This window comes from Leptopilina boulardi, unplaced genomic scaffold (assembly GCF_019393585.1).
Source record: "Leptopilina boulardi isolate dan_hultmark-lab unplaced genomic scaffold, ZJU_Lbou_2.1 LbouV2_116, whole genome shotgun sequence".
In the NCBI taxonomy this organism is placed as follows: domain Eukaryota; kingdom Metazoa; phylum Arthropoda; class Insecta; order Hymenoptera; family Figitidae; genus Leptopilina; species Leptopilina boulardi.
In genome coordinates, this window is record NW_026137659.1 from 115211 (window position 1) to 129985 (window position 14775).

The 14775-nt window shown below is 22.0% G+C and overlaps 2 protein-coding genes across 2 annotated transcripts; one reads left to right on the forward strand and one right to left on the reverse strand.

The window, feature by feature from the left end:
* The first annotated feature begins 167 nt into the window (after positions 1 to 167).
* On the forward strand, positions 168 to 6652 carry LOC127282963 (secretory carrier-associated membrane protein 5A). Its single transcript, XM_051307571.1, has 8 exons — positions 168 to 383; positions 1139 to 1402; positions 1529 to 1592; positions 5133 to 5261; positions 5421 to 5577; positions 5699 to 5800; positions 6012 to 6138; positions 6456 to 6652. Exons 1-8 carry the CDS (start codon positions 324 to 326, stop codon positions 6621 to 6623), a joined length of 1071 nt encoding a protein of 356 aa, XP_051163528.1. The 5' UTR covers positions 168 to 323; the 3' UTR covers positions 6624 to 6652.
* A 1050-nt stretch (positions 6653 to 7702) lies between these two features.
* On the reverse strand, positions 7703 to 14660 carry LOC127282955 (DNA helicase MCM9-like). The gene is made up of 11 exons (XM_051307560.1): positions 14430 to 14660; positions 14033 to 14336; positions 13591 to 13716; positions 11816 to 11922; positions 11136 to 11349; positions 10933 to 11008; positions 10656 to 10813; positions 9911 to 10290; positions 9549 to 9749; positions 8252 to 8406; positions 7703 to 8096 (listed from the first exon to the last, which is right to left on the reverse strand). Exons 1-11 carry the CDS (start codon positions 14522 to 14524, stop codon positions 8044 to 8046), a joined length of 1869 nt encoding a protein of 622 aa, XP_051163517.1. The 5' UTR covers positions 14525 to 14660; the 3' UTR covers positions 7703 to 8043.
* Positions 14661 to 14775: the final 115 nt, after the last annotated feature.

A 14775-nucleotide genomic window follows, 5' to 3' on the forward strand; every position in this document is an offset into this window, starting at 1 on the left:
TTAATTTTCATACTTTTTGGGAAAAATTACAATTTTATTTGTTTTTATATCATTAGAAAATCAAATTTCCTATATTTGTATTTTACGTGTGTGATTATTTAAAAGAGAATAATTTCAAATCTCCCGCTTCTAATGTGGCGCCCTCGACACATATTTTTAGAAATCAATTATAAAAGTGTACTACGTGAATTTACAAGGAAGAACATTCCGAAAAAATGAATGCAATGAATGGTCGGCTTTAAAAAAACGTTATATTTATTCTATTTTACTTAATTTGTACATACACGACTCTATTTGGCTAATAATTTACGTATCAGCACAAAATGTCTGGATTTGATGACGATAATCCCTTTGGGGAACCTAATTTAGGTGATCCCTTTTCGGTAAGTGGTTTACATATATATGTCTCTTATCGTGTCTAATGAATGACAGTCACAAACTTCAACAATTATTGCTATAACAATATGACATACCATGCATACGTCTAAATGTTCTTTAAACGTCAATTTATACTAATAAATTTACATCAGAATATGAAGAAATACTTTTATTATTTTATAAATTATTTTCTTTTATACTATTTTTTTCAATTATATTATTTACGTCTTTTCTTAATTTCATTGAAATTGTATTAGAAAATCAATCAGAATAGTACATATAATTTTTTTATCATGAGTCTAACTAAGATAAATATCTATTGTAAGATTTTTTTTTATTTTTATTTAATTGTTTGCAAAATTTATTTGTTTTATTTTTTTATAAAATAAATACCTACCTTTTTTATTATTAATCTGTCTGGAGATTTTAGTTGATATTTGAAATGTAATATTTTTAGAGTAATCTAAAATTATATGATATTTGCGAAGATAAATTACGTACATCAGGTTCTTTTTAAAGTTAATACATATCGACTTCAAAAGATAAAAGGTTATCTTTTGTATTTGATAAATATAGCAATTTAACTTTTGCATTTAAATACCAGATGTTTTCTTTAATAGAAAATGTCATTTTTTTTTTTTTTTTTTTTTTTTGATTTTCTGATTTCCATATTAATTACTATGGACATTATAATTTTCTCTTTGTATAAATATAAATGAAAAAAAAAACGGTGAATTAAAAATATAATATAACATTGTAGCCACCTGCTCGGCAACCAACTACAACAACAATGTCAAATCCTAATCGAGGAATGGAAGATTTTAATCCTTTTGCTAGTCCAGATACTCCAACAACACAAGTTCGAGGAGCTTCAAATCCACCAATATATGGTGGTGCTGGAACAACACCACAACCAGCAACACTTCAACCATCAAATCAAGAAGTACCACCGCCAAATTATTCTCGTAGTGCACAACAAACTGCACCTCAAACATTTAGAAACACGTTTTCACCAACTGGAGATGTACGTGTCTGTTCATTATTTAAATTCATCGAACATTTCAATGTTATATCATTTATTACAATTTAATATTCAAATTGAAATTTTGAAAATAAATTTTTTTTTAATTTTCTTGTTTTTTTTTTTTAGATGCAAACTGAGGAGGAATTAAAAGCTAGAAGATCACAGGATATGCAAAATTCTCCTTATTACTGTAAGTATATTTTCGTACTTTTTTTAATACAGTCAGGCCTCGAATTATAAAACTTTTTCGACTTTTTCCGACTTGTTTTTCAAAAATACGACTTTTTTCGACTTATTTTAATAAAATGCGACTTTTTCGACTTTTTTTTACATTTTTTTTTTAAAAAAAGATTTAAACAAAATACGTTTTTTTTAAATATACAATGCAAATCTTCTTCAGATCTTCTTTATTTCAATTATTTAACAAATTTTTAACTAAAATTCTTCACTAAATTAATTATTTTTAATAATTTTAATGAAATTCATCACAAATTCAATTATCTTAAACTATTTTTCAATTAAAATTTTTATGAAATTTAATAATTGTTAATAATTTAAAAAAAAAAAATTAGCAAATAAAATTACCAACAATTTTTAATTTAAAATCACTTGAAATTTAATTATTTACAAAAATTTCAAATATTTTCAATGATTTTTTATAATATTCTTCAAAAATTCAATTATCTGAAAGTATTTTTCAATTTAAAAAACTTTTGGAATTCAATTTTTTTTTATGTGATTTTTAATAAATTCTTCATCAACAGAAATCACTAGAAATTTCTCAATTATTATAATTATTGTTTTAACACAATCTTTCGAAATTAAATTATTTTTAAAATTTTCAATTTAAAAACCACTAAAATTTAATTATTTCCAAAATTTCCATTAAAATTTTTTTTTAAATTTAATAATTTCAATTATAACTCTCCTGAAATTTAATTATTTTTAATGATTTTTATAATATTCTTCTACAAGTAAAATAGTATTTGATAAAATTAAGGTCCTAGAAAAAATACTAAATAATATAATATTCTTCGAAAATTCAACTGTCTGAAATCATTTATTAATTTCAATAATCAAAATTGTAAATTTCTGAAAATTCAATTACTTTTAAAAAATATTATCTAAAATTATTATTTGACAAATTATTTTTAGTTCTGTGAAATTTAATTATTGTCTGAAAATTAACAAAATTTTTTGAAATTCAATTATTTTTAAAAATTTCAACTTTAATTCTTCCAAAAATTTTAAAAAAAAAAAAAAAAATTTTATTTAAAAATCTGTAAAACTTGATTAAGTACTTATTGCCTGAAAATTTTTTGACCATCAAAACTAAAAACTATGACAAAATTGTAAATCCGACTAAATTGCATAAATCAAAACTAAAAATATTTTTAAAATGGAATTTCAAGAATTTTTTTTAGAAATTTGTCCTACTTGAATAAAATTTTGAAAATTTGTCTTACAATTAGTTCGATTCTGAAATATTTTCGAAATAAATTTTCTTGATAATATTCATTATTGAATTATTCTCATTACAGAATTAAGGACATTTATCCACGGAAATGCAGACCTTTTGAAAAAAATTAATTAATTAGGGTAATTCCATTTTATTTCACCTATAGTCGTTGCAGTCTATTTTTAGAAAAATTTGATATTTCGTATTAATGACTTTGAATATCCGTACAATTCATTTTTAACAATTATTTGATGCAATTTTTTTTTTAATTTAAGTTAAAATTTAGTTTTTAAGTTGAGTTGAACGGAAAATAGGTTAGTTTGACAGCTTTGGAAATTTTATAAAAAAAAACAGAAATAATTTAGTTAGTAAATTTTTTTTCACTGATATTTGTTAAAAATAGTCTAATTTACCAATGTTAATTAAATAATTGTGTAAAAAAGGCCAAAATACTAGGTGAAAATTAATATTCAAACTTAGCTGTAAAATGTCAAAATTTGTCACATTTTATTTATATTTTCCAAGAAAATTTATAAATTTTATAAAATTTATTACTACCTAACAATAAGTACTTTTCATGTACTTTCACATGATATATTGGCTTTTTATTTTTATAATATAGAAATATGAGAAATTTTACCTTGAATGTTGAAATTTTCAGGATTTTATCTGATTTTGAACACTTATATCTTCGCAGGCGATTAATGAAAAAATCCCATTTTGGTTTTAAAATTTAAGTTAAATCTTCTTTATTCATCTTATCAAAATTTGGTGATGGAGAACGAGCTACTTTTTATTTTTATTCACTTTAAAAAATCCACCTTAAAATACAAATTTAAAGGTTAAAAAACAAGTAATTTTATAAAACTAAAGTTGGTTTTCTCAATATAGATAATTATTTGTATGAATTTTATTTATAAAAATACTTGTTTTTTAACCTTTAAATTTGTATTTTACGGTGAATTTTTTAAAGTGAATAATAATAAAAAGTAGCTCGCTCTCCAGCACCAAATTTTGATAAGGTGAATAAAGAAGATTTAACTTAAATTTTAAAACCAAAATGGGATTTTTTCATTAATCGCCTGCGAAGATATAAGTGTTCAAAATCTGATAAAATCCTGAAAAGTTCAATACTCAATGTAAAATTTGACATATTTCTATATTATAAAAATAAAAAGCCAACATATCATGTGAAAGTACTTGAAAAGTACTTATTGTTAGGTAGTAATGAATTTTATAATATTTATAAAATTTCTTGGAAAATATAAATAAAATGTGACAAATTTTAACATTTTACAGCTAAGTTTGAATATTAATTTTCACCTAGTATTTTGGCCTTTTTTACACAATTATTTAATTAACATTGATAAATTAGACTATTTTTAACAAATATCAATGAAAAAAACTGTAAAACTATAGGTGAAATAAAATGGAATAACCAATTAACATTTATATAATTAAAATAATATTATTAATTGTACTTTCTGAAAGATGAGATATTAATTTTCAAGGAAAAAATTTTAAATCTGCAAAATTTATTTGTTTATACAATTTGCATAGGATAAAATTTTTTTGTTATATCGCTTCTACAGAATTTTTTAAAAATGATTCGATTTCAATGAAATATGGCTTATTTTCTTCAGAAAATGATTCTCTACAATTTCACCGTGGGGATTTTCAAACAAGCAAGCCGTTTGGAAAATACAACTATTTGTTTAAAAGAAAAATTTTAATCCTAGACCTGAAAATTTAATTTATTCAAATTTGAATTTGTTCAAATGTAAATTTCCTTCAAATTTCAATTTAATTAAATTTTATTCGATTCAAATTTAAAAAGATCCAAATTTCAATTCACTCTTTTTAATTTAAATTTCAAGTACATAATTCAATTTTCAATCAATTTTAATATTTATTTATCAAATTAAATTTATTAATTGTAATTTTCATCAAATGCAAATTCAATCGATGGGAACTTAAAATTAACGAAATTTTAGTCATTCTAAAGACTACATAATCGATTTAAGTTTCAAATTTTAATTGATTTAAGTTTTAAATTATCCAAATTTCAATTTGTGTAAAATTATCAAAATTCCAATTGATTAAAATTTTAAATTATCCGAATTTCAATTTACCCAAAAATAGAATTTACCTTTATTAAGCCCTTGTTCTAAAATAAAATTTTTCGTTTGTAAAAAAGATGTTTTTTTAAAAGATTCAAAAAAGTTTTTTTTTGATAATTGTAAAAAAAAAATTTTTTTTTTGTAATTTTAGCGAGGCGGAATAATTGGCCACCATTGCCAGAAAAATGTTGTTTTCAACCCTGTTTCTATCAAGATATTGATGTTGAAATTGATGCAGATTTTCAAAAAATCGTGAGACAACTTTATCATTTGTGGTTGTGTAAGTATAAAAATAAATAAAAAACGTTTCCTGTTTTAAAACAGGAATTCTTTTTGTATTTTATCAATCGATTTGAATCAAAGGAAAAAGAAATTAACAACCTTTGATTTAAAATTGATTAATTGCACAAGTTAATACTTTTTTTTTTAATATTTACAGTTCATGGCCTTGTAATGGTATTAAATGTCTTTGGAGGATTCTTTTTGTTGCTGTCATTTTCCAAAGTCTCCACATTTGGACTCAGCATTTTGTATCTAATACTCTTTACTCCCTTTTCATTCCTTTGCTGGTTTAGACCGGCGTATAAGGCTTTCAAGTAAGAAAAAAAAATCGAAAAACTTCTTTTTTTAATCGTCTAAATTGATAACAAAAATTCAATAAATTTTTCAAATATTGAATTAAATTTTTATATAAATGTTTATTTTCTTTTTTTTCAGAACTGATAGCTCGATCCATTTTATGGTCTTTTTCCTTGTTTTCTTCTCTCAAATAGTTGTCACGATTATTCAAGCTATTGGCATTCCAGAAACTGGTTCTTGGTAATATATATTATGTATTTCTTTTTTTTTTTTAAATATAATGTACTTACATATTTTAAAGATGAAAATACAAGTGTACTGATAATTTTCTCTAATAGTGTATAAATATAATTAATATCATAAATATCTCTTAAAAAATATATAAAATTCATCTCATTTAAAATTATTCGTTTCAATTTTATTTTTAACAATTTTTTAAAAATTTTTTCAGTGGGTTTTTCGTGGCTATTGGTTGTTTTAATTCATCAGCAAAGGGTACTTTAACTGGAATTTTCTTGCTGATAATTACTCTTGGTTTTATTTTGGCAGCGGTTGGAGATTGTCTTTTGCTATCCAAGGTAAGTACTTAAAAAAAAAAAACATATTTTTTTTTATGCACCGTGACATAATATTGAACTTTATTGGGAAAAAAAAATTTAGAATTTAAATTTTGTTAGAAAAAAAAAATTGTATAGAAAAATAAAAATTAGAAAATATTTTTTAAAAAAAGTGCATCCCAATCAAAATGACGAAAAATTTTAAAAAAATATTTACTGGAGTTATTTATAATCACTACAGTAATGAATTCACGAAATTACAGCTAAATCTCATTCAGTTAATAATTAACTAAGATAGAAACTACGAAATAATTAAAAAAAAAAATGAAAAATTTTAGGTTCATCGCATTTATCGATCATCGTCGGCAAGTGTGCAAAAAGCACAACAAGAATTCACGAGTACATTTTTGCGAAATGAACATGTACAAAGTGCAGCGAGCAATGTTGCCGCGAGTGTTGTTCGATCGCAAATGGATAATATTACCCAACAACAACCACGATACTAAAATTAAAGAAAAAAAAAAAAACAATTAAACTTGACTGAGACATCTCAATCTCAAAATTTCAATTTCTAAATAACATCAAATTAATAAATTTGCTTTGTTATTATTATTATTATTATTATTATTCATCGAACATATACTTAATAATAGATTTATGCAGTGTGATACTGATTTACTTATTATGGAAAAAATATACAAGAAAAAAAAAGAGAATTCTTTCTCTCATTGATTCCATTATCTTGTACTCATAATTATGTTTCTATAAATTATATATGATATCAATATTTTTTAAATTAAAAAAAAAAAAAATTTTAAGTAACCAGTTTAATTTTTAGTATTATGAATTTCATTGACAATGTTATATGTTTATTCTTTTATAGAATAGAAATGTACACGCGTTGTATTGTTTTTTTTAAATATATTTAGAATAGGTATAAAAATTTATGTTTTACATTTTCGTTTAATAAAATATTAATATAAACGTAAACAGGTAAATTTATAAGTTTTATTTATTTATTTTCTTTTTTTTTTATTTAAGAAGTCTATTTTATTATTATTTTTGAAAGTAAAAATTTACAATTAGAAATACTGAAACATTGAACTTGTACTAATGTCAATATTTAAAACAAAAAAAAACTCTTACTTTATTTAGAACTTTTAAAATTTGAAAAATAATTTTTTTCATATGAATATAAATATGATTTTTGATTTTATCACATTTTTTTCTTTTTTATTAACAAAAGAAAAAACAATTTCCGAATTTTCTAGTTTTTAATAACTTGCAGCGACTAGATTCTTTAGGATATAAATATATTAGACACGTATGCGATATTAATTAATTTCAAATTTCTTGGAAAAAATCTATTGCTACTGAAATCTGTAAATGAGAGAATTTATAAAATCATCATCCAGTTTTTAGTGATAAGCGAAAGGCACCAATTAAAAAATAAAAAGAAAAACTAAAAATTTTTTTGCCCAGCAAATATAAAAAAATAAATAACAGCCGTCCTTACATATAAACTGGAATGATTGTGAAAAAATATATATGTTAAAAATGTATTCAAAAAAAAAAAAAAAAAAAATTCACATATAAAAATATAATATTTATTATAAAATGAAAATGTTACTATATATTTAAAATTGTAATAATAATGATAAAAAAAATACATCTAAATATATGTTATAATTTTGACGTTATAAAAGCCATTGAATGTGAATCAAAATTATTTAATATTTGTGTGACATGATTGTGTGTTTATTTATGAATATATTATATATATTAATGCTAATAGGCCTATATTGTTACCTTCTATATATATACATTGTCTCCGACTATTTATATATATATATATATTTTAGAAAAAAAGTCTTTGATTCTCTGTTAATTTTTCTTCTTCTTTTCATCGTAAAAATAATTCAATAATTATAGAAATGATTGTAATTCACTTAAACCAATATTATTCAGAAGTTCCAGTCCTGTAAATTATAAATAGTTTTTTTCTTTAAAAAAAAAAAAGAAAAAAGAATTATAAAGTATGTTATATTTTTAATGTGTATAAAATATCTTATGACCTAAAATAGAATGTAAAGATAATAAAAAATATTGATGTTTTATTAATTTTGAAACCTACCTTCTTCATAATAATTTGCCATTGGATCCAAAGGAAAAGGAGAACCAACTTCTTTACTTATTCCCGAAGTTGAACCAACTAATTGAGCAGCAATAACTGCATCCATAACAAGAACTTCAGATCTGTACATAAGACGCGCATGTCCTTCTGCTAATCTGTAATTTTTTTTTAATATTGTAATAAATTTTGTTAAAAATGAAAATTCGTTTAACTAGAGTTTGGCTAAAGCAGTAATTTTGTTAAACAAAAATTGTTTCAACTGGAACTTCAGATTAAAATATAAGAAAGTTTTTCATATTCTGCTAAATAGAAAATTCGCCAGTTCAAGCGTTGACAAAAAAAATAAATATTCTCTAATATTAAAAAATGTTACCCTAGAGAAAAATGTATTTAAATTTAATGAATTAAAATAGAAATCTAATAATTTGAAGTTAGAAAAACGCGTTTTCTTATTATATTTCACTTTTTTTACTACAACAGTATTTTTTTTTTCTTTCGAAAAATGAGATTTTATTTTTCGAAAATAAGTGACAAAAAGGTGATAAAAAAAACTAATGGTATAAACCAATTAACATGTAAAATAACTAATTTCCATCTATTTAAATTTAGATTAATTGAAATATTTCATCAATATTATTGAATAATTTATCATTTAAAATTTGGATAAATAGAAACATAAATCAATTAAAATTTTGATAATTTTGAACTTTAATTAATTAAAGTACAAATTGAAATTCCGATAATTTAAAATTAAAAATCAATCAAACATGAATAATTTTTAATTTAAATCAACAAAAAATTTAGCTAATTTTAAACTAAATTCAATAAAAAAAATTGAAGTTTAAATCAATAAAAATTTGAATTAATTAAAAGTCAAATAATTTGAAATTGATTAAAATTAAAATCAATAAAAATTTGGATAATTTTAAACTGAAGTCAATTAAAATTTGGACAAATTAAAATTCGGATACTTAAATGTAAATTAATCTTTAGATAGATCGATTTTTAAATCGTTGAAAAATTTTAATAAATTCAAACTTGGGTCAATTGAATCATTTATATGAATAAAAGATAAAAATCTGTAATTTTGTGTTTTCTCAATTAATATAAGCTCAAAAAGTGGTAAAAAAAAAAATTCTATTTAAATTATTAAATTGTTTTACGTAAATAGAAAGTATATAATTGACTTTCTCTGTAAATTTTTCCAATTTCCCTCACTCCCCTGACTTGTCACCCTGAATTTGTAATTTAAGGCTTTTATTTTTGTTCTATATTTTTCTAAATGCATAATTTTTACCTCATTAAACTTTCCATCATTCGAACAGTTTTTCGTTCATTTCCTCTGTTTGGATCATGTCTATGATGTACAAATACGGCTTCTAAAACTTTTTCAGCCTCTTCTGTCATCACTGGATTTAAAGAATGAATATGCGCTAAATATTCTCGAATATCATCTTCCTTCCACATATTTGTCGATTCTACACCTTCACTCGAGTTTCTATCAAGTGAAGATTCTTCAATAATACAACTCAAAAATCTTAATTTCATTAATTATTATTATTATTATTATTAATATTCGAAAAATGTAATATATTTCATTGCACTAATAATTTTTGAATTTGGTAAAAATTTGTTTCTTTTCAAAATTTTTAATAATACCTTTTGGCTGTATCATCAATTGAATTGTTATAAACTTTTAAAATATGTTTTGAACTCATATTATCCATTGATAAACTTTTTGTATCTCTCAATAGAAGTATAATGTCAAAACGAGAAATTAATGGATTTCCAAGTCGTGTTTTATATTCATCATCATTCAAAAATTGACCACCTTCTGGATTAATTGCGGCAATTACACTGCATCGTGAATTTAATGTACTGACCATTCCAGCTTTTGCAATTGATATTGTTTGTTGTTCCATTGCTTCATGAACACATGCTCTATCGTGTGCACTCATTGTTGCAAATTCATCAATACAACAAATTCCACCGTCTGCCAATACTAAAGCACCTGCCTCTAAATGCCAACCATCTGAATCCTAAATAATAATATAATATTTTTAATAGAAAAATTTACAAATTTTCAAGTCGAAAATAATAATCGTTCTTCAACGCTTTTCCTAATTTTTTTTCCTGTAAAATAAAAAATCATTTGCGCTTTGAATTATGAAAAATTATAATAGATTTAAGAATTTATTTTTTGGAAAATTATATATTAGGAATGTATATTTTCGAAAATATTTATTTTGGAAAATTCTAAAATTAGAAAAATCGATAAGGAACCATAATACCTAACATTTTTTAGAATAATGAAAAACTCATGGTCCTTAATTTTTATTATAAATGAATATTAAAAATTTTCACGTGTATTTAATATTATAATTAAAAAAAAAATATATCAAACTTTAACAGCTGCTGCTGTAAGTCCAGCTGAAGTTGATCCAATTCCAGTTGTACGAATAGAAGGAATAACCAATCGTGTAGCTGTACGAAGAATTTGTGACTTTCCAGTTCCTGGATCACCAACCATTAATAAATGTGGTTCACCTCTAACATTTATCCCTTAAAACACAAATTTCACATTTTTTAATGAATTATCTCAACTTGAAATTAATACATAATAGAAGATACTTTAATTTAAAAGAATTATTTAACATAAAAATTATTTTTTTTATTTTTACCTGAAGCATTACTTTTTGTTACACCTCCAGCAAGAACAACGGCCAATGCCAATTTTAAAATATACATACCATAAATCTAAAAAAAAAATGTTATTTAAATTAAAAATTTTCTTTTTCAAATTAATTTTTTTAAAAATATTTTCATTGTTATTATTTTGAAATTAAATTAAAAAAATTAATTATTGCTAATTCTAAACATATACTTGTGGACAAATTGAAGCGAGAATTTTGTCCCTTCCAATAAGAGGATTTTTAATATGTGATTCCCAATAATTATTAAATACTTCTTTCATTTCTTTTGTGGAAAATGTCAATTCAGATATTTTACGATGAACAGAAACACTATTTGCTAACATAAACGTTGATGCCATCGCCTTTTCAGTTTCTGATGTTATCCATCGTTTTATAAAAACACCACTATTAGAAAAATTAAATTATATTTTATAATATTAATTTAATTATTTTAAAATTTCAATAATTCGCTATTTTATAGAAAATTTTTTCAAATACTTTCAATAAGATTTAAAATTTTTATTCTAAAAAGAATTTATATGCAAAAAAATATTTTCGAACCACTTTTAATTGATTTATTTATAAAAATTATTTTTAAATAATTAATAATAAAATAATTTTAAAATAATTTTTTTTAAACTGCAATTATATATTATTTTTCCAAATAAGATTAATTGATTTTCAGTATTTAAATCTGTGCATTGATGGGAGAGAGGTAAAAATTTAAAAATAAATTAACATCTATACTATAATATTAAATATTTAAATTTAATCAATGATTGTATATTTACTGGTCAATTTAATTTTTATTTCTTTTTAGTAATTTGACTACTGAATTTTAATTGGTATTGTAAATTTTCTTTCAACTTACTTTATTTCAACTTGATCGCCAGGTTTACATTTATCGACTAGATCATCTAGTAAAACAACCTGCCAACCGGTTACACTACTGCTGTTCGAATCTGCTTGACATTTGTCCTAATTTTAAAATTAATTATACATATTTATTTTAAAAAATTATTAAAATTGCAGACTTCGAAGCGTAGTAAGAGACTAAGAAAAGTATGAAAAAGTATCATTTTTTTTTTTAAAATGCATTTCCAAAATTAAAAAAAAGTATTAAGTAAAATATTAGTTTTCTAAGTTTGACGTTAAAGTGTAAATATTTTCTTGTCTAAAAAAAATTGAAAGAAAAATTCTTCTTGAAAAAAATTCTAATTTAACTTATTTTTAATTTATTACAATTCTCATTCAGTAGAATTTTAATTAATTCGAATTTTTAAATCCTAGAACTTGGAATCGGAAGCTTATATAAAATATTTAGTATTTTAAAACAACAAAATTATAATTAAAAATCTCCAAAAATTCAATTATTTCTAAAAATTTTAACTCAAACTCTTCCAAAATTCAATTAGTTTTAAAATTTGTATCTAAAATTCTTTGCTAAATTAATAATTTCAATCCAATTATTCGAAAAATTCAATAAAAAAAAAAAAAATTTTTAATTAAAAATTCTCTGAAATTTAATTACTGTTTGAAACTTTGTTAATAATTTTCAGCAATTATTCTAATTATGAAACTGAAGTACTTAACGTTTATGATAAACGATTTTTAAAGAAATAATTTTTTAAAATGAAAAATTCTATAATTTTTTGCCAAAAAAATATTTTTTTATTATTTTTTGATTAATGAAAACTACAAGAAATATTTTTTAGGCAAAAAAAAATTATAGAATTATTCATTTTAAAAAATTATTTCTTTAAAAATCGTTTATCATAAACGTTGCGTACTTCAGCTTCGTTTCTAATTTACAAAAAATTTTAATACAAATTCAATTATTATTCAAAATTTTGATTCAAATTTTTTTGATGAAATAATTATTTCTAATAACTTTAATCAAGATCTTGGCATTTCAATTATTTAAAACATTTTTCAATTCAAAATACTCTAAAATTCAATTATTGTCTGAATTTCAGTTAAATTTGAATTATTTAAAAAAAATGCAGTTCGGTAAAGAAAAATTTTTTAAATAAAAAATTCTGTCAAATTAAAAATTCTATTGAGAAAAAGATGGCTTAAAAAGAAATTTACGTTAAATGTTATTTTAAAAAATGAAAATTCGTGTAAAATAATTATATAAAGCAGTAGTTCACGCGGCCAATAATAAATCATCAACTTGGCGAGTTTTTAGAAATCAAAAAATTCGCTAAAATTTAAAATTCTTGAATTCTGTTATTTTTAAAATTATTTTTTAAAAAAAGTAGCATTCAGTGGCTTTTGGTCAAAATAAATAGTAAAAAAAGTATCAAAAAATTAACAAAAACTGTCACTTCGAAGCCTGAAATTGTTTTTTTTTTTTCATTTTAGAAGTCATGAAGTTCACAACGTTTATAATCAACGATTGAGAAGAAAAAATATTTTTCTATGCAAATTATTATTATTTTTGATCTACAAAATCTTTTGCAACGTTTCTTGATCAATAAATTTTTTGAAATAAAATTTATAGGCAAAAAATTAGCTATTATTTTTAGAATGAAAAATATATTTTTTTCAATCGTTGATCATAAACGTTGTGAACTTCACCGACGTGATGAATTTTTTTTTTTTTTTTCTTTAAATCTATTTAAATTAAATTTAAAAATTCACCTGCACTTTAACTTCCTGATGATCTGTACAATCTTCTGGTCGTACATTAGTAATTCGCTCAATATTCATTGATTTACAAGCTTCACATTCTTTTATTATTGGAATTTTATTTCTCTCCCATGCCATCTAATTTAACAGTTTAAAAATTAATTTAATACTTAATTTAATTTTAATACTTTATAAATTGAAAATAATTTTTATTATTTAAGAAATATAATATAATTATAAAAGAAAAGAAAATGTTTTCACTATAAACAAATATTAAATTACTCCGTTTAAATTTTCTGAATACATAAATAACAATTTTTATCTCTTTCAATACGAACCTGAAACTTTTAGCAAAAAAAAAAAAAAAAAACGAAACCTTTTCATTTTATAATTATTATTAAAAAATGGTTGTAACAAAATGAAAAAATAATAAAATTTTAAAATTTCTACTTACATTTACTATACTCGTGTGTTTGCATTTTCGACAATAATACTGCTTTGATAATTTCATAACTAATGGTTGAGACATTCTAACAACTATTCCAACTATAGACACTAATTCGCCAATTTCTCCTAAATGTTCTTTTACCGGAATACCAATAAGCCTCATATGAACTCTTAATTTTACTGTTTGTTTGTCGGTAGCTAATTTTTTTTGCGCTGATATAATAGAAGTATTACACTTTGGTAAATAACGTCTAGGAAAATGTAATACTTTTCTTCCGACATCAGGATTCTCTTTTATTAGATCAATAAAACTAAACGAATTTTAAATAAATATAAACATATAAATAAAAACACAAAAAATTCGAGAGAGGTTAGGAAATCTAATATTTAATATAAATACTTACTTTACATGTATAGAATGATGAATATCATTCCCAGGATCATTCAATATTCTCTGTAGATCATCGAAATGAAATTTTTCAAAAAATTCTTCCAACATTTTTGATAAAAAAAAAAAACTCTCTCTTATATACACTAATTTATCACAACAATGCCGGCTTTTTCTTATTTATAAACACGAATTTTGCGTAATACACTATTTCCAAAATTGACCACTTGTAGCGTAACGATCGAATTTTCAGAAAATCCTCCTACCGTCCTTGTCTAATGCACCCGTTTCATAAATATACGCAAACTACGTTAAAAGAACATAACTCTTTTACGGGAAAAAATTTAAAAAAACGTTGTTTT